Here is a 25,743-nt window from a genome sequence, read left to right as displayed (position 1 = left end):
GCCAGGCCAGCTCCCCGATGTCACTGCCATGGACGCTCGTTTTACCCTCTTCCCCACGTGTCCGGATGGGAGCAGACAAGTCCAGAGATGCCTCCTCTCCACCCTGCATCTCAAGGGCTCGCTCCAGCAGGATTCTGCTTCTCAACCTCAAATTGGCCAGGGATGGCAGGACGGAACCGACGTGAAAACCCCATAAAGTCTTCTGGGTCACCAGGGCTCACTACAGCTGCCCTTGAGCGCAGACTTGTCTCTCTGGAAGGGGCCTTCTCGGAATCCAACGCGTATGCCCAGAGAAAACTGGAGGAGGCCAGGACAGGCGTGCGCGGGGAACATGGCGCTATCAGCCTCACGTCAGCAAGCCAACCGGGTTACCAGCTCCCTCTCGCGGCGGAAGCTAGACCCAGTGCGCTTGCGCGCCGTCGCCCCGCCCCCGCACAGCCCCGCCCGCGCGCAGGTCTCTGGGGCTGCAGGGCCACGCCGTGCGCCGATTGGTGGCGTTCCGGGCCCGCCCTCGGGTGATTGACGGCTCCCGGGCCGCCGCCGCTGCCGCCGCCGCCGCTGCCGCCGCCGCCGCTGCCCCCGCCGCCGCAGGGTGTGGAGCCCGCCGCCGGTCGCGGGCTGCGCGTGTGCCGCAGCCGCCGCCCAGCCTCCGTCATGGACCTGTTCGGGGACCTGCCGGAGCCCGAGCGCTCGCCGCGGCCGGCTGCTGGTAAGCGGGCGGCCGCCGGGCTGGTGAGGGCCAAGGAGGGCGGGCGGGCGCGCGGGAGGGCGAGCGCGGCCTGCACCGGCGCGGGGAGCCGGGCCTCCGCCATGTTCGCTGCGCAGGAGGAAAGGCCGCGCGCGGCCCGGCGCCCTTTGTGCGCGGCCGCTTTCCCTCACGGGAGCCCCGCGCCGCCGGCCTGCGTCCGGACCGGCCGCCTGGGGAGCTGGTAGTCCCGGGCGCGCTCCCGGTTCAGCGTTTTCCTCGCTTTGTGTTCCGTGTGTACCCCGGCGACTGAGATGGTCCCCGGCTCGGTTGCTCGTGATTCTGAGGCCCAGAAGAGAGGATTCGTTCTCTCTGCAGCCTCCGATCTTGTGTCATGACTCGGAGTAGTTTTTTGTTGTTGTTGTTCCCTCTGGGCCCCGGGAAGTCCCCTCTCCCCAAAGGGAAGACCATTCGCCCGGTCCGCTCCCCACCCCGGCTGCCCCCTGACCTCGGCCGCCGTGCGCGTCCCGGAGGCCGGGGATCGGAGCTCCACGGGGTAGCCGTGCGGGGACCACCACGCCTGGTCCTCTGTCCGGCGGGTTACAGCGGCGCCCAGGCTGAATTTGGCAAGACTTATTCACGTTTTCAGGTGCAAGACATTCAGCTGGATGCTGTGCTTTAGGACCCCCCCCCCCACACCCCCGCCCCAGTCTAACTCGGTGGCAGAAAACGTGAAAAACTTAAGAACACTTTTCAGATTCCAGGCCCAGCTCAGCCCCACTCAGCTTGCAAGCCCGGAAGGTGGGGCCCGGCCTCTGTGTTACGAAATCCGCAGCGGATTTTGTTGGACAGCCCGGGAGGGGGTCTGGAGACCCTGGTTCGGCAACTGCTGTTGTCCTAGGGGCATACGAAGGTGACTGACACCCAGCGTTTGCTTGCTTTCAGAGAAGCCGAATTCTGAATGCGAGTGGTTGACATCGAAAAGGGACAAAGTTAATGACTGGGAAATGCTGAATGTCCCGGAAAAGGGATGTTTGTGGTCCGTGAACGGAGAAGTTGGGTGGGAGGTGGTGCTGGACTCGGGCCTCCAAAGATGGATAGACGTGTAATTTGCCGAGATTCTAGGCGAGGGAACAGTGTGCTTGCTCTTTGGGGAACGTTTGGCTCTCGGGTTTGCCTGCGCATCCAACGTGGAGGAGTTGCGACTTGAGACTCGGATCCATGAAGAAGGCTCCCAAGAAGGGGTGGTTCTGCCCCGTAGGGCCTGGGTTCTGGCATGTGACGTGTGGACGCCAGGCCAGTCTTAGGAGGCCGTCAGTCACAAGAACGGCGCTGCTAGTTTTCTCGGCAGAACATCTCATTTTGTAGATTGTTCCCTAGATTTCTTTTCTAGATTGTTCTCGTTGTGGGTGAAAACGCTGGCTTGTGTATGCAGTCTTTTTGACTCTGTTGGTGAAGGATAGCTTCTGTCTGAATATATTTGGGGCAGAGTTTGCGTTTGCAGATGCGCCTGTAAGCCTGTCATTTTCTTTAATCGCCATCACTTTCTACCCGAAATTAATTTGGGTCCACTCAGGCGGAACGGACCCCTGAATGATACAAAACTTGACGAGTCTTTAAGTTGGTCCCTGGAAGGACATATCCAACCCTGGCTGAGACGACAGGGTGGCAGAGGTGCTGTGTGCTATTTAAACCCGGGTTCCCTCAAGAGTGGATCACGACCTGCCTCCTGCCTGTGAGGAGGGTGCTGGCACTGCCGCAGGTTCTCCTTGACCGAGTGTGTTTTCTGTAATAGCTTTAAAAGCAAAGAAGGCATGCTTTCTGAATTTGTTGATGACAGAACACTGACAGGGATAAGTACTAAAGTGAGTACAAAATCAGAACTCAAAGTTATCTTGACAGGCATTTCGTGAAAACCAGTAAGATTAAACTTAACAGGTTAAAAAGAAACTCATTTGAACAAGAACAGAAACTGATTTCACGGTTTTGTAAAAGTACTTGGATTTTTGAGAATTTAACTCAAATGTCATACTTTTTGTTTCTGAAAAATTGTTGATAACATTGAATCTAGAGTGAATGAGAGGAAAGTTAAGTTGGCTTCTTAAAGTAGATGGAGCGAGGAGGCTGGATTGCCACCGTCATAGCCCTCAAAGGATGTGCAGGTGTCACAGATTTCTGAGCTAACGCAGGAACGATAAAAGACCTAGTCATTTTCACAGACCCTAGAAGAGTTGTTTGGGGCATGTACTCAGACTGGTTTCAAATCCAAATTCTGCTCTTAGTGTCTTCTGTGGCTGTTCCTGCATCTGAAAAATTAGTGTTGCCTCCTACTGTTACCCACGGGTTAGAGAGAGTACTGTGTGTAGGGGGAGCAGAGGCTCTGTGCCCAGTACTGATAGGTGCTGGTGCTTTGTAGATGTTACTCTGTGAGCTAACTTTCACAGCTGTTCCAAAGAGGGGGAAATGCACTCTTAAATGGATTCTGTGAAAATGCCAAGTGTCCAAAGGGAAGAAGTGTCCACTCCTCTGATCATGTCCAGTGTGTTTTATTTAGTGTTTTGATTTTTGCTTTGAACATCACATCTCATGTTCCTATACCAAGCCTCTTACTTTTTGTGATCTGAAGAAAAATATGAAAAGAATACAGTAAATGTTTTCACATTTTGTGCTGAATTAAGGGTTTTCATCCCAACCCTTAACAGATTTTGCTTGCTGAGTACAATCAAGTTTCTAATGTATAGTATACATACTTATTTAAAGACGACGTGTATTTATTCATATCAGATGGAAATGGAATTTCTTTGCTTGTTGTTCAGTCTCTAAGTCATGTCAGACTCTGCAGTATCATAGTCATTAAAGTGCTGATTGATGTCTTTGAAGATTGACAGCTTGTATTTGGTAGTCTGAACAAGTTAAAGGTGTCTTGGTTTAAAGTCATCTGTGTAGTAATCTGGTTTCAGTTTTATAGGGTGGTTCTTTCACTACACCAGTACGCTTTAAAACTGATGGTCTGCTGTTGATGACTAAATAAATACTTGCTTTGCAAGGCATCCTCAAAATATTTCTTTTTTTTTTTTAAATATTTCTTTTTATGAATTTGTTGAGCTAAATATAAAATAAAGGCTAAGGTATTAGAAAAAACTTGAACTAATGGTAAAACCTCAGGGTTAGTAAGAAAAAACTCAAGTCATAAAAAATTAAAATGGATTTAGCTATGTAAAAATAAAAAAGTTTTTGGAGCCAAAGTAGCACAAAGGCAAAAGCCAAATTGAGAGAAAATAGTTGCGGTACCGTTACTAAAGGTTACTACCCCTCGTAAGGGAAAAGCTCAGACAAAGTAACAGGAAAAAGAGGTGACCCATTAGAAAAATGGTCAAAGGATGTATCCTGACAGTTTACAGAAGAAACGCAGGCGACCCATCGCTGGGAACTGGTGCGCAGCTTCCTCAGTCACTGGGAAGGACAGGAGGTCACTGGTGTACTGTGGTTCTCACTCGTCAGATTTAGAAATTGGGATGATGATAATGAGATTTAGAGAAATGGACATTTTCATAAAGTATGTTGAGAGTGAAAGTTACCACAACTTTTTTGGGAACACATTTCGGCATTTGTCAAATTTGTTTTCTTTCTGACCAGCAGTCTGGCAGATAAAATGAGGTTATAAGTCTTGGGTTGTCATTATGGCATTATTTGTCATGTAATAAACCAGAATCACCCCACATGCCCATCAGTAAAGGACCTGGACAAGCGAGTGGCAGTGCTTCCTGTATATTGTAGGATAGTGGGCGACTGCTGGAAAGAATCCTGAGACCCAGTGTGCATGAACAATGATATATGTAGAGTATCGTATATAGTGGTGGCAGTGGCTCATGGTAAAGAATCTGCCTGCAGTGCAGGAGCCGCAGGAAACACAGGTTCGATCCCTGGGTTGACATGATCCCCTGGAGCAGGAAATGGCACCCCACTCCAGTATTCTTGCCTGGAGAATCCCATGGACAGAGGAGCCTGGCGGGCTACAGTCCACGGGGTCGCAAAGAGCTGGACAGCACTAAAGTGACCTAGCAGCAGCATCATTGTATATAGTGTACTTCTGCCTTTTAAAAATGAACATCTACAATTCAATACATGAGCTTAAAGGGAAATGGAAGGTATACACCAAGGTGTTATTCTGGTGGGATAGGCGGGGAAGTGGGCCTTTTTCTAATACATCCGTGGTATTTGGTAAACATACACAGTTGTCCGTCACTCTCTGCAGGGTATCGAGTCTGAAGCCCTCTTCAGATCCCAAGATCTGAGGAGGCTTAAGTCACTTATATAAAATGGTGTGGTACAGCTGGCCCTTTGTATCCACGGGTGGCCCTTTGTATCCACAGGTCAACTGTATCGCATTTATAGTTAAAAAGGAAATTCAGGTACAAAAAGCAATTTAGGCAAAATATTTAAGCTTTCTGTTGCTATAAGTAGCAACTTTTTGCTAACCTGAATATGATCAGCCTGAATATTTTTGTCAGCATGATATGTAACTTTCAGTAGACTTAGCTTCAGAATGTAAATAACTTAAAAAAAAAATCTAGATGAGATTAACTGTCATGGAAAACCTGTTTTCTGTCTTGTTTCTTTCTTTATGAGAGTTCTTGTATTTAGAACTCAGGGACTACTTCTAAAGTTAAGGTCAAGGTCACACATGGTCCAATGATTGCAGCCCCAGATACTTTGAATTACTATTTATCCAACACAGAATGTAAGGTTCTGGCTAACCAGAAGTTCCCTTTATAGCATCTGTGATGTACAGATTGTTTTTAAAGATACAAACTATTCTAACTTTGATCCTTATGATGATGCAAAAAGGTACTCCAGAGATCTTATAGAGCCTTAGGATTATCTTTGGGGGGTTGTATAAAGGTTAAATGATCCTTGTGAAGTTCCAGTAACAGCGAGGAGGCAGTATGTAACACCTCCCCAAGAGCATGTGCTGGGAAAGCAGGCTGCCTGCATTTCAACCTCCGCTTCTCACTGGCTCGTCTCTTGGACAGTTACTTAAACAGGTGCATCAGTTTCCTCATCAGTAAGTAACCATAATAATAGTACCCACTTCATTAGGTTATTGTAAGAATTCAATCCATGAAAATATGTAGAGCATTAGAGTAGTTCCTGGCAGGCAGTGAATGCTTATTATCATTTGCATAAGCCATTCTCAGTTGTGGCCAACAAAACTCTGAGCTGATCTCACTGTGTTTAATTGCAGTACCACTCAGAATATTCTAGAGTGACAGAGAGCAGTTGAGGTTCACTCTGTTCAGCAGGGAAAGAGAGGCTGTTCTTTGGGGCTGGTAGTAGGTTTGAGGCACTCTCTTAACTAATTCAACAAAGGAGAGCGGCCGGGCTAGTGCTGAGCTGGAAACTCTCTTATGAGGAATGCTTGCCAGGACCAAAAATGTATTACCTGGGTAAAAGAGGACTCCCCGCCCCCCCGCGCGCCCCATTGGACACTGGATTTGGAAAGACCTGATATAGAGAGGTAGTTTAATTCAGAAATTAAAATGTGGCCCCGCATAAGTGGAAGGGTTGGTTGCTCTTCAGGTCGGCTCCTCCCTGCAATGTCCCTCTGTCCCAAGATGCCTGGTGCTCTGACCCCACTGAATATAGTGCTACTGTTCTGGGTCATCCTGTTCAGTTTGGAGTCTGTTAGAATATGATAGATATGTTGATGCTTAGACTAGTACGGTTTGAGTTCCTCTTGGAAGTGGCCTGCTGAAATATTAGTGATTCTTGTAGGAGGAATAGTACAGTGAGTAAGTGGTTGTTCTAAATGCCCTTTAATGTTCTAATGCTGTTTTTGGAATACTTCCCATAGAGTATGTCACTTGTGAGAAAAGTGAAACTACTTGTAATTACTTAATGTCTTTATGATAATCCTAAGGGAGAAAATGGTAATTTAATGAAATAGCCATTTCCTATTTGTGTTACAGGTATAAAGCAAAAGAGTTACTTTTTGTTAAATTAGGAATTTATCAGGCATTTAATGTACTTCTGACCTAAAGACTCCTGAAGAAATTTCTTTCCTTGGAGTTTAAATTTTACTTAAAATTTTTAGTTTTTAAAAAAGTAGAGTTGATACCCAGCTCGTTTCTAGGCAGAAAGACAATATGGATGAAACTTTCGGGGCACACATGTTGAGTTGGTTTTTAAATGGGTGCATTTCTGCACTTGAGCTCTGAGGAACAAGATCAGTGTGTTCAGTCTCAGAGGACGTGGACATCCACGCCTTCGTCTTTAGCCGGTTGTTTCCCCCACATTCCTGTGGGCTGGTTCGTATATTTCATAACTTCAGTAGAAATTTTGAGGAAAGCTGGAGAAGGAATAATGATTAAATTTTATGTGGAAAGGGATAATTGAGTATAAAACATTAAGACAAGTACTTTTGTTAGGTAAATCTTTAGGTTTTTAAATAGAAAGATTTCTTAGCTTTTTCCTGAGTTTATCTTGGAGTATCTAAAATTCCTCATTTTCTTCATAGATATTTATTGAATTGGGCTCTGTGCTGGAGATACCAGGTTAAGACAGATTCGGGCCTCTCACCATCTCTCTGCTTATGTGTTTAAAATTCTACTTGGTAATTAGTTCAGAATGTTATTGAAATAGGATTTTTTAAGATCGGTAGATCTTTGAAGAGTCCTTTTATCGAGGTACCCAGATAGAATTATTGTTTTGCTCTAGAATCAGTTTTTTCTTCTCAGGATTCACTCTTAAAGAAAGGTTTTTTAAAATGTGTTCCTTTCAGTACTGAAATTAGCAAGAAAAATACTTGTTTTCCTCAAACCACTCAGTAGCCCTTAAAATTCCTGTTGGATTGTCCTTCATTGCTTGTATATTGACTGTAACTGTTGGAAAAAATGTCCATATTAAATGACTGTTGAGAAAGTATTTTGGGAAACAGTTACTCTGTCCAGTAGAGAGGAGAAGATTTGAATTTACTAGCTGACTTATCTCAGAAGATTCGAGCCCCACCTGGCCAGTGTCCACGTGCTTTCTAAGCAGGTGTTCCGTGTTCTAGGGAAAGAAGCTCAGAAAGCATCTCTGCCCTTTGACCGTCTCCCTCCGGCCAGCAGTACTGACTCAGGTACAGTCTCCAGGCTCTCCCAGGTGTGTGTCAACGTGTCATCCTGGGATTGTAGTTGTCTCAATCTTTTTCCCTTTCCCCCATTTTCAACACACAGATGTTTTAGGTGTTGGACTGTCTTAAGTTTTGAATCCATGGCATCAGGTAAGGCAGAAAAATCCACTAGTTGCTAGCCCTGAGGAGCTGCGTGAAGATGTTGAGCGGTGTTCTCTGGTTCATCTGAGTGTCTGTTTTACTAGTGAAATAAGACTGGACTCTGAGGCAGGTCTTCCGTCTCCTTTGAGATGATGAGACTCAACAGTAGGCTCGGGACGCTGTGTGCACGGCATGCGTTGCCACTGGATGGACACGAGGGCTCTGAGTCTATGTCAGTGGCCTGTGTAGGCATCCTGGTGGGATGGATTCTGAAACGTGAGCCCCACTCTGGCTTTGGGGGCTCACTCAGTGTTTTGCTGTGTTTCAGGCTCTGGGGGACCTTTGCTTTTTGACGATCTCCCGCCAGCCAGCAGTGGCGATTCAGGTAAGTGGTAGGGAAACTAGTCCAATGTGCCGATGGAAATAATATATGATGTTCTGCTCTTACATAAAGTGTGCTTATTTATAGCTGTAAAAAGCTTAGGATGACGAATCGTAATACTACGTAAGGTTTATTAAAACTAACAGATACCGGGAATGCCCTGGCGGCCCAGTGGTTAGGACTCATTGCATTCATTGCTGGGGTCCAGGTTTGATCCCTGGCTGGCGAACGAGGTTCCTGCCAAAACGAATAAACAATCAAACTAAACTCAGTAGATACCCTCAGTTGGGAAGCAAAAATATACATAAATACTACATCCCTTTTTGGTGATTATTTTCTACTCCTTAGAATTATGAGAATTCAGTCATTTACTTTGACCTTTGTTATTAATGTTCTTTAAAAAAAAAAACCTGAGTCTGTCATTGTAGTTTTGCCTTGTTATGTTCCTGACAGATCCAGATGTATCCAGCAGAAAAGTATCTGAATATGTGAAGTACTTTCCGCTTTTCACACTGAAAAAATATTTTCAGTGTCCCTGATAAATTAGTCTTCTGTTTTATGCCACTTACAAAATAAAAAGAATGCTGATCCTTAACTGCAGTTGGAGTGGCACTGCTTTACCGACTGGTGCAGGCGGCGTGCAGGAGTTTGAATTCTTGAAGTTTAAGACCTTAGTCAGTCAGTTTCCAGTCAGAGCTTTTATGTGTGTTCTCAGCATTCTTTTTGTTGATTCCATTTTTGTCAAGCCTATTAACCGGGGCTCTGCTTGTTTCTCTAGATGTTTACCTTTTCCTTTTACGTCCCAGTGGGACAGAAGGGGGAAACAGAGCAGACTCCTGTAGGTTGTCATACATGATGAGTCTGTTATTCCACTGAGGACTTCTCACATGGAGCTCCCCCAGAGGGGATGGGGCAGGGCGCAGGGGGGGCAGGGCGGATGCAGGCTGTCCTTTCATATGTGAGTATCTTCCAGTGTGAAAAGACCTTCCTTACGTTGTCAGATAGAACACGCTGCTTTTTCAAGTATATTTTTCTGTATTATTAATTAATTACTGCTAAGTCATTGGAATTAGTCTAACCAAGTATGGATTAAATTCGTATTGTTCCTATATTTGGACTTCCCAGGTGGCACTAGTGGTAAAGAACCCACCTGCCAATGCAGGAGATGTAAGAGATGTAGGTTCGATCCCTGGGTCGGGAAGATCCCCTGGAGGGGAGCACAGCAACCCACTCCAGTATTCTTGCCTGGAGAATCCCATGGACAGAGGAGCCTGGCGGGCTACCGTCCCTAGAATTGCAGAGTCAGACACGACTGAAGTGACTTAGCGCACACACATTTCTGTATTTAGAAAAAGTATCACAGTCATCTTTCACAAGAATTCTCAGATTTTCAGGCTATGTGTCCATACGAAAAAATCACAACATTCTCATCCAATTTACCCTTAAACCTTCCTAATAAAGACAGTACTCTCAGTTATAGTGAAAGTTAAACGTGTGTAGCTGGGGCTCCTAACAGATTTAAAGGCGGGGTCAGGGTAGTTATGTCTTAGTTATCCTCAGGGCAGAAGGCGATAAACTAATAGTAACTTAGAGGACTTCCAACAGCATTATTAACAGGGTTTGTGTTTTTTTTTGGATGTAAAATCCAATCTTGTATCCAATATTTAGGGTTTCCTGAGAAGGCATACTCTTCTTCTCAAGCAGGCAGGAGCCGTTTACAAAAGCGGACTGCGCTCTAGGCCATGAAGCCCTAGCACAGAGTCAGTACCATATGTAGACCGCATTCTCCGATTACAGTGTGATTGACTTGGAAGGCAATAACAGTTTAAACAGTTTCTGTTTTCCAACTTAAAAGAAAGGAAGATTTTTTTTCATACACATTTGGAAAACTGGAACACAAACAGTAAGTGGCAGGAGGCTAATGGAGAGACCATTGAGAGATCCATGAGTTGTCCCAGTTAACTTTCCTTACCATGTGGGGTAGGATGTGTGTGTTACACTGTTGCAGAAATCTGTCCTTTGCAAGTAACTGATTATTCTTGAGGGCAAGAATGTTTCCTTTTCCCCCTCAGTACTCAGAAAGGTCTGTCAAAGAGTAGTTGAATGAATAGTAAATGGTTGTATGCTTTTATGCCTACATGCAGAGAATACGTAGGGCCATTCATTGGACACTTGATGGACCAGGGACTGTGATGAAAGCTTTACATACGTTTTCCCCATCAGTTTTAAACAGCCTTCTGAGAGGACAGTTTTCTCCCTGTCCTGGATGAAGAAGCTGAGGCCTGCAGGTTAAGTAACTTGCCTTAAGGGCACGCCCCTTGCAAATGGCAGAACTGAGACTTAAAACTAGACTTGTTCCACAGTGCATACTCACTGCAGGTGCCCCTAGCTCTTAACTTTGAATAGACATCCATCCCTTTGCAAGTGGGAGTGGCTTTAGCAGTCCTGTTCTGCCTTTCAGGATACACACGGTTCTTATAGCCTGATATTGGTCTCAGTTTAAGCCTTTGTTAGTGTTTTGGGGCTGGTTCAGGATGTTTTACTTTGCAGGTTTTGGAAAATGTATACGTAAGGGCTTGTGGATATAAAATACCATGTGTGTGACATAGCCCCAAAGTATGAATATGTGTTTTTACCACTGAGAAGCCTCTCACATAACCTCTCAAGGCCATCTGAGCAGGGCCTGGATTTTAATTTGTGGTCTCCCACTGTGGGCACCCAGGGTACTGCACCACCCCTCAGAGTCATGGCTATGACCACTGAGCATCCCTCTCTGCCAGGCCTCTCTCGAATGTCCTTTCATCTCCGAGGGCTGGGAGGGAGCCAGGTCTGCTCGGGACTTTTAACAGTCTATAGCTGTGTTTCTGTCTGGTTTTTACTTTATATTTCCAGGTTCTCTTGACACTTCGTTATCCGAGGAGGTAAAGAATGAAGGGAAAGGAGCAAAGAGAAAAGCCTCTGATGAAGAGAAGAATGGGAGTGAAGAGCTTGTGGAAAAGAAAGTTTGTAAAGGTTTTCAGACAGTTTGAAAACAAATGTATTAGACTTCATATTGTAAGACAACCCAGAGCAAAAACCAGCTTAGCTTTCCAATGATAACACTTCCTTTCTGAGTCTGTGTTTAAGAAGTGGATAGGGTTCCCTGTTTGTACACGGATTTCCGAGTTCACGCTGCTTCCTCACCCTTTGCTCTCCATGTGCTCCATCTCTTACTCACCTTCGGTCAGGTAGGAAGCCTGCCTTGGTCCTTCAGGGGTTAGAGACAGGTTTACTCGGCCTTGGTTAGCGTGTGGGCCCCCGTCTCTCTCTGACTACATGTCCTTGGCCTCCGCCTGTCTATTAGCACTTGGAATTCTGTGACGAGCTCGCAGGCAGCGCTCCAAGAGACGACCTGAGGCTGGAAAGAGCGATTGAAATTCGTCGTCAGCTTTGTAACGTGTCACAGTGCATGAGGAATGAGTGAGGAGTGTCAGCTGGAGAGAAAGCTGTGGGTTTTACTGACTGTGCCCGCCAGGCCGCTTTGTCGCGTGCCGTCAGTGACCTCCGGCGGAGGCTGGAGGCCCCGCGGAGGACGTGAAGATGCAGGCTTCAGCGTGGCTTGTCACTGCCTGGAGCCTGCAGAGCGCTGTGCCTGCCAGCGGGTGCCCTTCAGGAAGGGCATCTGTCACTGACGTGGCTCTCTGTGTCAGAAAATGAGCTCAAACCAGCCCTTAAAGAGAAATTTCTACACCTCCAGTGGACTCCTTTTTCCTTTTCCTTCTTCAGTTAAAGTAAAAGCAGCTGATCTTTCTGTTTGTTCAGTCTTCCAGCCTCAAGCGTGGAAACATGTATTCCAGTGTATCTAACAGGGCCCTTGGGGTAAACTGCTTACTTGCATTTCTCTAAACTAGAGATTTTTCTGTCCTCATGAAGTTACTGACAGACAAGATTTGCAAGGAGCTCCTTGCCGCGGTCCCAGCCTCACTTCTGTGGGGCGGCAGCGCGCTCCTTACTCTGGTGCTTTGAGCAAGTGCTCTCTTTGGAAGAGCCTCTCTGCACCGACTTGCCGTCGCCTGCTGTCTCCTCTCTGCTGCTCAGCCTTGCAGAGGCCGCCCCGTTCAGCAGTGCTCTGCTTTCTGTAGCAGACTTGCCACCTGGGAGATGCCTGGCAGGGCAGCTCTCGGACACTGCTGGGTAGAACAGCTGCAGGTCCCTCTCGCTTGCTCTGGGACTAGGGCGTCTGGAGAGAAGGGCGCAGTTTTGTATTGGCTTTTTGTTCTCTTTCCCGTAGCCTCTTCGGTGATCTTCAGCCTGAAAGGCTACGTGGCTGAGCGGAAGGGCGAGCGGGAAGAGATGCAGGATGCCCACGTCATCCTGAACGACATCACCGCGGAGTGCCAGCCCCCGTCCGCTCTCGTGTGAGTGTCCTGCCCCGGCAGCCCGCGTGGCGTGGGAGTCTGTTCTGATGCTGGTGTGGTAGTGAGGGCCCAGAGGAACCCAAAACAGCAGAAGGCAGACTGTGGAATTTTTCCTGCAGTTGCATAAAATAAAGGTGAAGGGAAAGGTATGGAGGAAAAGCCCTTGTCACCAAGAGCAGGAGTGTGCTTAGAGTTGCTTTTAGAGCCAGGAAAGGGGCTTTGGAGAAGCCCCAGCAGGCATATTTTTTAGGAACAGATTTAATTGGGGGACACCAAGCCATACCTAGTAGCTGCCACACTGTAAGATTCTGAGTTATAAACCACGTGTGAGAGGTATATATACACATATATCACATTATGTATGATGTTATATATTGAAATATATGTACACATAGAATATCAAGCAGCCATTAAAAAACAAAATTTGCCATTTGCACCAACATGGATGGGCCTCAAGAGCATGCTCAGCAAAATAAGTTTATTGTTTCATGGCTCATGATGTCCCACATTGAGAAGGGATTCTAGAAATGTTTGAGGACAAGAGCAGCTCTGCAGAGTAAATGTCATTTCTCACAAGCATATTTGTTCTTTGCTTCTTGAAACAGTTTTTAATGCTGTTTATCTGTGTGTGTGAGTTTCCGGCAACCCTGAAAGGGGACTAGGAACGGGGGTGGGGCGGGCTTTAAGGGTTTGGTGTCAGTCAGGGTTTGAGCAGCAGCTCCGAAACTCCCTGTTCTCTCACAGATGTTTTTGACGGTCGGTACTTTGTCTGTGTTTATCTGTGTATTAGTGTTTAAAACTAAATCTGCTGTAAGTAGAAAACTGAATCTGCTCTAAATAGAAAAGCGTTCTGAATATTAGTGAAAAATCAGAGTTAACAGGTCTTGATTTTTGAAGCAAGGGTGAGTTTTTAATTTTAAAATGTCATGGATGTTACTTCAGCATTGTCTTAGGTACTGTTACTGCTTGCTGTTCGGGTTAAAAGCTTTAATGGAGAGGAGTAATCTTTGCCTGAGGATCTTGCTGACTCTCAATTCATTATTCCAGCACCCGGGTTTCATACTTTGCTGTTTTTGATGGACATGGAGGAATTCGAGCCTCAAAATTCGCCGCACAGAATTTGCATCAGAACTTAATCAGGAAATTTCCTAAAGGTGAGGCTCAGAGCTCAATCGGTTCATGTTCGCCTTGGGGTTGGCTCTTTGTGCTGATAAGTGAGGTGTCACTGGCTTTAGTGAAGAGTCCTTGATGGCCGTAAGAGCCTGGTTTAGAGGAGGCCGTGCGGAGGGGAGCAGGGGCTGTGCGGCGGGCCCACCGTGGAGCTTGTTGTGTCTCTGGGTGATGGCGCCTCTTGTCTCTGCACTTGGGAGGATACTCAGGCCCCCACTTACAGTGGAGGAAGCACAGCTGGTTCTCGGCCGTAACAGAGCAGCGGTGGCCGGAGGGCCGTCTCCCTCCTTAAGACTTCGCTTTCTTTCCTGGCTGCTGCAACAGGAGATGGAATCAGCGTAGAGAAAACGGTGAAAAGGTGCCTTCTGGACACCTTCAAGCATACTGATGAAGAGTTCCTTAAGCAAGCCTCAAGCCAGTAAGTGTGACCACGTGAAGACCTGTGAGCGGAGGGTGTGTGTGGTTTTCCTAAACGCATTTCAGGCCTTCCGATACTGTGTAATGCGAACGCTTGTTATCTGAAAAACTCCTAGCACCAAGTAAGCGCTTACAGCTTAATGAAATCTGAATTAAAAAAAAAAACACACGTATCAAAGAAACCATCCATTCTAAAAGTATGACACTTCCCTTTCAGCTCTGGAAATTCAGTCTCAGAGCTGGCATGTTGGTGGTGACTGTGTCTCTGATGTGTCTCCCCTGCCAGGAAACCTGCCTGGAAAGATGGGTCCACTGCCACGTGTGTGCTGGCCGTAGACAACACTCTTTACATCGCCAACCTGGGGGACAGTCGGGTATGTGGCTGTGGCGCCGCCCACTGAGACCGCGGCGCATCTGAGGGGGCCAACCGTAGGCAGCACTGTCGAATGAGGTTACGGCCACGATGGTGGGGTTGCAGCCTTCATTCTTGGCGGGTGCTGCAAGGGGCTCTGTTGCAGAGTTAGAAGCTCTGGTTCAAGGAGTGGCTGCTAAACTGGAGGCTGTTTGTTCTGGGAAGACTTACACCCTGTCTGTACACAGGTACAGAGCTGCGAGTTGGAATTTAATTGGCCCTCAAGTAAAACTACTTATATTTAAACAAATATTTGTCTTCATTTCTTTGACCTCAGATAGTAATGAATGAAAAGTATTAACCCCTGCCTCTCCAAATTATGTAATTCCAAAATAATTCAAAAGCTGTGACTAGAAGAGTGCTCGGTGATGGGATGAATGTCCGCTGAGCCCAGGACTCAGAGCTGAGGGAGAAAACCCAGCTGCTTCCCTCTGATGACGGCCTGTGTCACGTCCCAGCTGTAGGGGCTGACTTGGACCTGGGGGGAGGGCTCCGTAGGGCCTCTGCAGTCCCTGCTGTCTCCCCCCTGCCGCCCACTCGCCAGCCAGCCTCCGTGCTTGTGCGGCAGTCACTGGACAGAGTGGCCTTCCCACCCTGTTGCTTTTAGGGTGACTTGGGATACGGGGCACTGGGAGCCGGGAGCGCCCCAGATGAAAGCCCTGCCCCAGTGGGGTCTGTGTTGGGGTGACCCTCCAGTGGGTCTCTCTGGTGGGACTGCCTCTTGTACATGGGCGTTCAGACCAGAGGACTTCAAGAACATGTGTACGAATTAGCCAAAAAGAGAGACTTTGGAGTCAGACCCAGTTTCAGTCCTGGCCCTGTTCTGTGACTCCAGGCGTGATGCTTGTCCTCTGGGCCTCAGGCTTCCCCCTCTGTAGAGCAAGAGGTTTGTCCGGAAGTGACCACTCAGTAATCACGGTGACGGGAACATTCGGACGTGTACTTGATCAGCCCACCGAGTGGGCCAGTGTAGACTCGGGGAACAGTGGCGCCTGAAGGGGCCTCGGTACTTTAAGGGACCTGCCTTCACGTCACAGGTGGGAAGACAGTGGCCTGGTGAGAGGAGCAGGGGGCTGTGGTCGCCTGGTGCTTCTCCCCCTTAGTGTTTGCGTGTGTGTGACTCCACTTTGCCACTTGAGGCTTTTGACGCTGGATCCTCTGAACTCAAGTTTGTCAGCAGGAGGCTGAATCTGAAAGTCAGTTGTTGACCTTGCTCTTCCCCTGTTAGCATTAGGCACTGGGCTTGTTCGGTTTCACACCTGTTGTACTCTCATCTTCCCAGGCAATCCTTTGTCGTTACAATGAGGAGAGTCAAAAACACGCGGCCTTAAGCCTCAGCAAGGAGCATAATCCAACCCAGTATGAAGAACGAATGAGAATACAGAAGGCTGGAGGGAATGTCAGGTAACCAGAGGGTGGCAGGGGCTCTGGGAAGGGGGCCACTGTGGAGCGAGCCGAGAGGCCTCCACGGGTGGGGCCTTTGCCTGTGCAGTCTTCAGCATGAGGAGACTGTCTGAGGTCTAACTTGGTGAACACGTGTCGTGGGGTTTCACGTGTGTCCAAGTGGGAGTAAACCATGTGTGTGCAGGAAACGTGCTTCCCTCCATCTGCAAAAGGAGGATTCCTGTCTCAAATTCAAGCTTACCATTTCCAGCATTTTCTGTGGTCCTAGGAACTTTCCTAAAATTTATTATTTGTCACAACTGGATAAGCTACACTTTGGGCAGTTTCTCCAGAGAGAACACCTAGAGTGGTTAAGCATGAGCTCTGGGCTTCTGGGGAGCAGCTTCTCAGGCCCAGGGGCCGCGCTAGCCTGGCTTGGCCTGCCTCGGTCGTTTCATCTCTCTTCACGTCTTTGGAGACGGTGCCAGCTCTAGTTTGTCATCTGCCACCTCTCAGGTAGTTAAGCAGGGCTAAGGACGCGGCATTAGGAACATCCCCAGAGGTGTTTTCTGGTTCATCTTAGGTTTGAGCTGTTTAAGATTCCGTTGCCTGTTGGAAGAAGTGAGATGCCAGTGTGAGGCGGTGGTTGCTCATCCTTGGAGGTGTCGCTTCTCTTGTGTTGTTGACTTGGCCAGTTTCTGTTGTCGCTCCAGGCCGTTTCTGGCCAGTGGTGCAGGGAGGTCTCTGGAGAGGAGTCAGAATTCTTAGGGTTGGTTAAAAAACTCCAGGGTTAGTAAAAGGTGATTTTGGTCTGGGTTGTGGCTGTGTGCGTGAGCAAAGACGGAATTACAGCCTGGGTTCTGACCTTGGCCAGTGCCGTGACTGACTGAGCCTCCGTGACTGCTTGTGGGAGTTGATGCCCGAGAATGCGACCCAGCGTTGCTGTTAGTAGCATCATCTTTTCTGTCCTTTCTTATAACTTTAAAATTCTGCTGTCGTCTGATCTACTTGAAAAGATTTTGACATTAACATTCCTATGGCTGCAAGTAAGACCAGCTGTATTGCCTTTACTTCCCGTTTCCCAGTCCCCATTTATTAAGACCTGTGTGGACTTACAGTGCACCCCTCAACTTGAAGAAGAGAGTGGGGGTGCTCAGAGACAGGAGGGGTGACTTGCTCCCGAGCCAAGGGCTGGGCCGTGGCCCATCTCCTGCGTGAGGCTGGGGCTGGCGTGCTTTTTCTTTTCGTCCATGCCCTCTCACTTTCATTAAGATTTTCAAACATGCAGAAAAAATTTTAAAATAGTAAGCATTTAAATATCTACTACCTAGATTCAGTAGTTAACATTTTGCCATATTTGCTTTGTCTGTTTATGTGTGTGTGTGTGGCTGAACTATTTAAAAGTTAGTTGCAGACATAATATCTAAGAAAATAATCGTTCCTTAGTCTGTATTAGGTTACTTAACATTCCGTGTGTGGCCTCATCTCCCCAGTTGTCCCCAGAGTGTCTGTGTTGGAAACCAGGGTCTGGCCAGCACTGGACTTGCGTGTTTCCGTGAAGAGTCATCCCTGCTCTGGCTTGGATCGCGGCCCCGGTCAGCCCTTGTACAGGGTCACCAGCACCGTTTACAGTGCCTGTATGTTACGTCTTATAAAGCAGAATTTAGGTCTATGGGCTGCTTTAGATTCAGGTTACACGTCTTCAGTAAACGTGAAAACGTGTACTGACGGGATGCCAGGCACCTCTGACTGCCCCCACGTCAGTAGCCGAGCGCGATCACCGCTGGAGATGCGGGCTCTGAGCTGGCCACCGTTGGCCGCAGACGGCTCCAGGGTGGAGGCGTGCTTCCGTGTGTGGCCTGCCGGCAGTCTGGGGAGGCCTACTTGGGCACCTTGGGACTGTTGCCGTCAGCCTCTCAGCTGACGATTTTAGTGGCCCTCGGCGACCTTGCATGAGTCAGCTTGTTCACAGGGCCAGCAAAGAGGACCATCGACTGGCTTCTTCTGCTCGTGGTAGCAGGCATCCTGTTAGGAAAGGCTTTCCTTCATCAACAGGGGGCAAACCAGTTTTTCCCTGAAAGCAAGGTATGTGTTGAATTCTTCCATCACCATTTGCAGAGTGGGAGCACCCACAGCTGTGGAAACTCGTGGTTTTTCTTTCCCTTCTCTGCTGCTTCCGTCCCCCTTCCTTGCTCCAGGAGTCACTGCAGATGGGTTTCTGTATCCAGGGCGCTGACTGTAGCCATAGAGGCAGGGTGTTCTTGCTGCTCACATGTCCTCTGTGGCCAGCGGGAGGGAGCACCTTCCACACGTCTGCTTGTCTTAAAACAGCTCCATGTGCTGGGGCTGCTGGGGTCAACTGCAGTGTCATCAGTTCACACCTGTTCCAGGACAGAACCAGGAAACACACACACACGTGTGCTCTCTGTAGCCTGTGAGTTTAGACTGCCGCTTCTCATGCAGATGGAGCATCTACAGGGTTTTCTCTTAACTTCTTGGACTCAGTAGTTGTAGTGTCTTCTTTTATCCTGAAGATCTTGGTTCCTAATAACATTGCATGTTTATTTGCCAGAATAGCTTTTTCACACTTGTAACATCAGCAGCATCGCTGTTACTGGGCGTGAGTTCCTGGTGGTTCTCTTCAGTCTGCGTCTCACTGAGGATGTGCCGAGTGTTGTATGTAAACATGGAGTAGTTATTTTCACTGTGGTTTTGTTACACTCTGGTTATCATGATCATTAGTTTCATTTTGTTTTCAATTTCAGGGCTCTTTTACCCTCTATTATGAAGCATTTACACGGTGAGATAGGAGCCCTGGTGCACTGTTGGCGGGAATGTGAAATGGCACCGCCATTGTGGAACACGGCATGGCAGTTCCTTACAAATTAAAAATAGATCTCCCACCACAACATTGTAAATCAGTACTTTAATAAAGAATAAAGATAAAAGTACATAGACCTGCCGTGTGAGCCAGCAGGCCCAGTCCTGGGTCTGTGTGCCCCAGAATTCAAAGCAGTGGATTTGAACCGATACGCACGTGCCCACGTGCACAGCAGCATTTTCCACGGTGGCCACAGGTGGGAGCAACCCAAGCGTCCATCGTTAGATGAAGAGACAGACAAAACATGGCCCTCCGCAAAATGGAAGCACTGTGCAGCCTTGATAGGAAACCCTGTCACATGGACGAACCTTGAGGACAGTTTGCTAAGTGGAGTAAGCCAGACACAGAAGAGCAAACACTGCGTGATTCCACTTATATGAGTCCCCGAGTGGCCAGCGTCCTCCTCGGGACAGAAGGCAGGACGGGGTGGTGGGGCGGGGAGGGGAGGTTAGTGGTCGCAGAGTCCCGGTGGGGGATGGGAAGGCTTGGAGGTGAAGGTTGCACAACAGTGTGAGTGTCCCTGACGCCACTCAGCCGTTGGCTTCAAAGTAAAAGTGAAGATGACAAACATGTTATAATTCTTACCATGATTTTAAAAGTGAGTAAGACCCACGTTTGCCTGGTTAGCTGTCTAAAATACAAAGCAGAGGCTTGCTTTCACGTCTTGCTCTCTTCACCCTCATGGCCTGAATCTTTCCAGCGTGTCTTCCGTGTGTTCATTTCCCTCCTTGTTACACTGAAGGCAGTGGAGTGTGCGCGCGTTACGCTGCTTCAGGAGAACTCCCGGAGAAGGTGAGGACGGTGTGGTGTTTATTTTACGAGGAAGGGAAGCTTACACCTGTAGCATCTGCCTTCGGGTCTAGAGCGCTGCGTGTCTGGTGCGGTCTCTGATGACAGGGAGACAGTTCTGGAATCATAGGTGCAGTCCTGCCCTGTCGTACCCATCCTGCTGAAACTCCGGACCTTGGCATCTGCCATCCTGGGATGGTCAGAGGAAGATGGAGCTTCCACCTCCCAGCCTCAGCTTTGCGAGCCCGTCAAGACCACTGTGTCCCTGGGCCAGAGCAGCTGCAGTCAGAGCAGGGTTCAGCTTGTCCTGGCAGCCAGGGTGTTGGTCTCTGTGCCCCTCCCCTGCTGTGAAGGGGAAACCGGAACAAAACACCAGCAGAAGGCGCTGCGGTCAGGACACTGGTGACAGACTTGGCACTAGCGGGACAGCCGCTGTCTGACTGATGGGTGGACGGAAGGCAGGCAGGAAGGATGCTGCGTGGAGCACAAGCCACAAATGCTGGAGGGCAGGAGGCCAGGCCTGTGAGCGGCAGGTCCCCGGGGAAGGCAGGTTGGCTCAGGGGCTGGGACTTCAAAACCCAGTCCCTGCCCAGCACAGTGGGGGAAGAGTGGATTCTCGCGGATTGCCGGGGCGAGGCCGGCGCAGAGCACCCAGAGTCCTGTGCTGCGTGGGGGAAGCTGGCTGTGTGTGGAGGGGCTGCCGAGGAGGCTTGGGGCCGGCGCAGTCCATGACCCAGGTGGCTGGTTCCAGGCAGCCCTTGCCGGGAGCAGTCCTGCTGGGCTTGCTGGGCACAGAGGGCAGGTGGTGTGGCTGTGCTCCTGTGACACACAGCCTGCGTGGGCCCGGGCCTCTGCAGCTGGCTGGCGCCCGCACCACACATCCCATGCAGCCTGTTGTGCTGAGTGCAGGCAGAGCAGCAGCCCGCTGGGTTGGCTTCCGAAGCGTGAGTGGACTCTGTTGTCCTGGTGGTACCTGGGTCTTCGGCCCCGCCTCTGCGCACAGTCTTGTTGAAACAAGCTGGGTCTGTGACGGGAGGAGGCCGCGTGGGTACCCTGGCCCTTGGTCCCAAAGACGCACTCTGGACCGCGGGCTCCGAGCTGCCGCCTCTGGCATGCTGAGGGCTGAGGGTCCCCCATGCACTTCTTCACCCTCAGCTCAGCGCTGGCGCCCTTTGCTCCCTCTTGCCTTTTGTTCTGCTGTTCGTACCTGAGAAGATTGCTCAGCTGCTCACAGATACCAGCACAAGTCTTAGCTGCTGGTGGTTTGTCTGTGACCACCAGGAGGGTGACCCTGAGGGCCAGCGAAGGGCCGGGAGCCAGGCGGGATCCTGACTCCGAGAGCGGCCCCGGCCCAGGTGGGTGGTTCCGGCCCCTGCGCCGGTGGCTCAGCTTCCAGGGCGCGTCCCCGTTGGGAGCCCGTGGTGATGCGGCACCTCCGCGCACAGCTCTGCGGTTGGCTGAGCTCTCTGGCACCCCTTGTCAAGTGTGTCGTCTCCTCTGGTCTCACTACTGAGAGCCTGGGTGTTAGGGCGTTGTAGCTGCCCGAGTGGCAGAGCAAGCGGCCACCAGGATTGTCCTTGGGAGCGGCAGGCATGGGGCTGCTCTCCCTGCTGACAGGACCAGCTGTCCTAGGCCCTGCAGTCACCTTTCCCTCTCCTGGAAGCAGAATGAGCAAAGGTGTAATTCTGTCCAGAGTTCTCCTGTTTGTATTTAAGTCATTAAAGCATGTTCATACCCAAGGTAAAGAACACTTGCTTCTGAATCAGAGGATAGTCACTTTCAGGTATTTTCCAAATCTAATTAGAGTGAAATGCAAAATATCCCTCTATCCCAGCTGTTTGTAACCCTGGTGGCTTGAAAGTGAAAGAAAGTGAAAGTCACTCAGTTGTGTCCAACTCCTTGCAACCCCATGGACTATACAGTCCACGGAATTCTCCAGGCCAGAATACTGGAGTGGGTAGCCTTTCCCTTCTCCAGGGGATCTTTCCAACCCAAGGATCGAACCCAGGTCTCCCACATTGCAGGCGGATTTTTTACCAGCTGAGCCACCAGGGAAGCCCAGGAATACTGGAGTGGGTAGCCTTTCCCTTCTCCAGGAGATCTTCCCAACCCAGGGATCGAACCCAGGTCTCCCACATTGCAGGCGGATTTTTTTTACCAGCTGAGCCAGCAGGGAAGCCCAGGAATACTGGAGTGGGTAGCCTTTCCCTTCTCCAGATCTTTCCAACCCAGGGATCGAACCCAGGTCTCCCACATTGCAGGCGGATTCTTTACCAGCTGAGCCAGCAGGGAAGCCCAGGAATACTGGAGTGGGTAGCCTATCCCTTCTCAAATCAAACCGGGGTCTCCTGCATTGCAGGCGGATTCTTTACCAACTGAGCTATCAGGGAAGCCCATGGTGGCTTTAAGGTAAAAACAAAACAGAGACAAAGCCAGGTCCAGTCCCAGTCAGGCTTGACTCTGGGCTTTGGGCAGACCAGTGGGGCTAGGCCTGGCACGGCCACGAGCCAGGTTGAGGGGCGCTGGTGCCACCCGTGTGTGGGGCAGCAGGCCGGTAATGACCCGGGAGAGGGAGGCTCCGCCCAGTGGTGCGGTGCTGTGTGTCACTGGCAGCTGAGGGACGTGGATGCCACAGGTCGCGTCTCACCCTGTCCCACTCCTCTGCTTTTGAGGCCAGAGTCTGGGCCCTGGGAGCCTGGCCTCAGGTAGAGTCTGATGTGCCTCCCCCCGCTGCAGGGACGGGCGTGTCCTGGGTGTGCTGGAGGTGTCCCGCTCCATCGGGGACGGGCAGTACAAGCGCTGCGGGGTCACTTCGGTGCCGGACATCAGACGCTGCCAGCTGACCCCCAACGACAGGTAGGCTTGGCGCGGGGCACGGGGCGGCCGCCTCCCTTGTTTCTCTGCTGACTTCTTCCAGTTCGCGTACTGAACCTGGGGTGGCGAGTGGGCGGCCGGCCATGTCTTAGGCATCATGCTGGGCCCTCCAGGTGCAGGGATAAATAAAATCCCATTCTGCTCTCGTGGGTCCAGTCTGACCACACGTGAACAGGCGTGTCCAGTCCCGTGTGTCTTAGGAGTGCCAGTGCTCCGGGAGCCTTTGGCCTTGGCAGGAGGGAGACATGCATGTTGGAGAAAGCAGGGCTTTCCCGCAGGGAACAGAGCCCAGGGTGGTGAAGTGGGATGAGGTGAAGGTGTGGCCAGCCGATGCCACAGGACGGGGCGGGGGGGGGTGTCAGGAAACGGTGGCAGGCACTCGAGGGCAGGTTGCAGAGGTCTGGGTTCTCTGCTGAGCAGTCTGGGTTTTAGCTCATAATGGGAGAATCGTGGGAGGTTTTTAAGCGGAGCTGAAGTAGTTTGAAGAAAGATACCTCTTGTCCACCTGTTTCTGAGCTACTTGAGAATAAGGCCCTGTGCCTGGCGGGAGAAGGACGGGGCCCATGGGGTCCAGGGGCATGCGTCGAGGGTGTGGGCACTGAGGTGGCAGCGAGGGCCCGGGAGGCCAGTGCTGCTGGGGGTGCCTTTCCACACCCTCCGTGCCTGCCTCAGAGCACGTTTCCACCCGCTCCTCCAGCTCCCCAGCTGACGCCTCAGGAGAGTCTTGTTGCCACATGAGAGCAGGCCCCGTGTTGTCCCTGCTGTGCAGCAGAGCAGAGCCCCCCTCCGGGGTCTTTCACCTCCGCGGAAGGGGCTGGCGGGCCCTCACAGGCCCCAGGCACAAACCACGTACCTGCAAATGCTCGCTGAGTGAGTGCCCAGTCAGAGGAGGAAAACCAGGATGCGGGTGTTAAAACGGGGAAAGAGACGAGCAGGAGAACTGGAACTGTCCCACCCTCTCCATCCCTGTCAGAGAGACTCCCCTTGGGAAGTCTGGGGGGACTTTGAAAGGGACGGAGGCCTCTTCTCCAGCAGTGAAAGTGGGTGGCTGTCCTCCCTTCACGTAGGCAGTGAGCACTTGACGTTCCTGAAGTCCAAGCATCCGTCCAGTTTGGGGAACGGATTGAGGCCTGCGGTGCCTGACACTTACCGTGTATTTATCGTACCACCTGATAGATCTCCTCGGTGATCTTCCTGGAGTTTGTCTGAGAAGCTGGGATTGGGTTCATCCGTAGCTTAGGTGAACAGTGCAGTCTCAGCTCTGATGTGTACCGTCTCACTCAAGATATTTTTAAGTAGCTTTAACCTTGATCTTGTAGACGTTAAATTGGTTTTAAAATGTTTAGGTTTTGACTAGTTGGCTAAATATATTTTACCTCCATTGCCAGGCTATTTTGTAAAGTTTGCTGCTAAAACCCATTTATGTTTTTCTCCATGTTGTAGGTTTATTTTGCTGGCCTGTGATGGCCTCTTCAAGGTCTTTACCCCAGAAGAAGCCGTGAACTTCATCTTGTCCTGCCTGGAGGTGAGCACTCTCAGAAGGAGTGGGTGCCTGTTGTTCCGGCTGCCCTTGGGCTTCAGAGAAGTCCTGGGCCCCCTTCCCGCCTTGTCCCTGTGCAGCCCGGGGCCCCTTCCCCCCGTGTCCCCGTGCAGCCCCGGGCCCCTTCCCCCCGTGTCCCCGTGCAGCCCCGGGCCCCTTCCCCCCGTGTCCCCGTGCAGCCCCGGGCCCCTTCGCCCCGTGTCCCCGTGCAGCCCCGGGCCCCTTCGCCCCGTGTCCCCGTGCAGCCCCGGGCCCCTTCCCCCCGTGTCCCCGTGCAGTTCCAGGCCCCCTACCTCCCATGTCCCCAGAGGGGAGTGGGACCTCCATCCAGGGCACTCACCGCTCAGTTTCTCCCATGCCCCCGCCACGGGGACTGGGAGCAGTCGTCCCTTGTGGGGGGGCATCTCAGGAGCGGTGGGGCGCGGGGTCCCTGTTCACCAGCACCCCTTTCCCACCCTGTAGGACGAGAAGATCCAAAGGCGGGAAGGGAAGCCCACTGTGGATGCCCGCTACGAAGCCGCCTGCAACAGGCTGGCCAACAAGGCGGTGCAGCGGGGCTCGGCGGACAACGTCACCGTGATGGTGGTGCGGATAGGGCTCTGAGGCGGGCGCGGCGGCGCGGCCTTGACTCCGAGGTTCGTTTTTTGTGTTGTGCACATTATGTGTTTCGTGTACTCCTGTGGGATGCTCATGGCTGTAAATAAAGGTGTTTTTTCTAGACTTCTAGTTATTACATTTGAGCCACACCTTGGCCTTCCGGGGTGGTATGTGCTCTTGAACGTGTTTCGGGTCTTTCTTGTGAAAAGCGTTGCGGGCCTCTTGGACTGGCCAGTAGCCGTGGCCGTCAGCTGCTCACCGCGCAGGACTTCGTAGTTCAGGGCACCTTTCCCGCGCTGCCGCCCCCCAATAACTGGCTGGGGAAGCGGCGTTTCACAGAGGGGAGTGTGAGGCGGTGACTGGCTTCGACAGGCCAGCGCCAGAACCCAGGGCTGCTGGAGGAGCTGGCTGCTTCCATCTCTGCAGACGAAAATAAGGTGACAAAGTGTTAAGGCGGCGTGAGCCCAGGCTCAGCCAGGAGGTCAGGCTGATAGCTGAGCAGTGCCCCACTGGGCCCTCCAAAACACCCGAGTGCCGCTCATTTCCGGTCCTGTGATGCCAGACTGCTGCTGGATGCCCAGGTGTGGAACGCGCACGTCTCCAGGGCTGGGCAGTCCCACTGCGGCCCCGTGTGGCCTGAGGCCCGGCCTCCTGGCTCAGGGGCGCGCGTACTGGGCTCTGGGCTGGGCTTAAGTCAGGCTTCACAGCAACACTTCTGTCCAAGATGCTAAAATCGTGTGATGAGCCTCCCCAGGAAAACAAACTCGAAAATTCTTTTCACGCCCTTCTTCACACAGAGAGCAGGACACTGGTATTGCTGGTAAAGCTCCGTAGTGAGACGGCTTTCAGGTCTTTCTGTGTGAATGCTGGCCTCGGGATGATGTAAGATTCTGAAGACGGGCTTTTGAAGCTGTTCTGTCATCTTTGTGGGCCTCGCCCAGCCTGCACACAGGCCTTATCA

General features: G+C 50.7%; 1 protein-coding gene across 4 annotated transcripts; it reads left to right on the top strand.

Moving 5' to 3' along the window:
* The first annotated feature begins 553 nt into the window (after positions 1-553).
* ILKAP (ILK associated serine/threonine phosphatase) lies at positions 554-24,905 on the top strand. 4 transcript variants are annotated; one of them, XM_070786988.1, is made up of 13 exons: positions 555-709; positions 7,740-7,805; positions 8,269-8,325; positions 11,215-11,334; positions 12,593-12,719; positions 13,767-13,873; positions 14,214-14,307; positions 14,593-14,680; positions 16,001-16,122; positions 22,508-22,627; positions 23,343-23,515; positions 24,089-24,170; positions 24,648-24,905. In XM_070786988.1, exons 1-12 carry the CDS (start codon positions 655-657, stop codon positions 24,145-24,147), a joined length of 1,188 nt encoding a protein of 395 aa, XP_070643089.1. In that variant the 5' UTR covers positions 555-654; the 3' UTR covers positions 24,148-24,170; positions 24,648-24,905. The 4 variants fall into 4 exon arrangements, with proteins under 4 accessions (XP_070643091.1, XP_070643089.1, XP_070643092.1 ...); XM_070786990.1 differs by lacking the exon at positions 7,740-7,805 and having other exon boundaries at positions 554-709; XM_070786989.1 differs by lacking the exon at positions 23,343-23,515 and having other exon boundaries at positions 557-709.
* The last annotated feature ends 838 nt before the right edge of the window (positions 24,906-25,743 follow it).

This window comes from Bos indicus, chromosome 3 (genome assembly GCF_029378745.1).
Source record: "Bos indicus isolate NIAB-ARS_2022 breed Sahiwal x Tharparkar chromosome 3, NIAB-ARS_B.indTharparkar_mat_pri_1.0, whole genome shotgun sequence".
NCBI lineage: Eukaryota > Metazoa > Chordata > Mammalia > Artiodactyla > Bovidae > Bos > Bos indicus.
The sequence above is the reverse complement of the archived record's forward strand: the minus strand, read 5'-3'. Positions and strand labels throughout refer to the sequence as shown.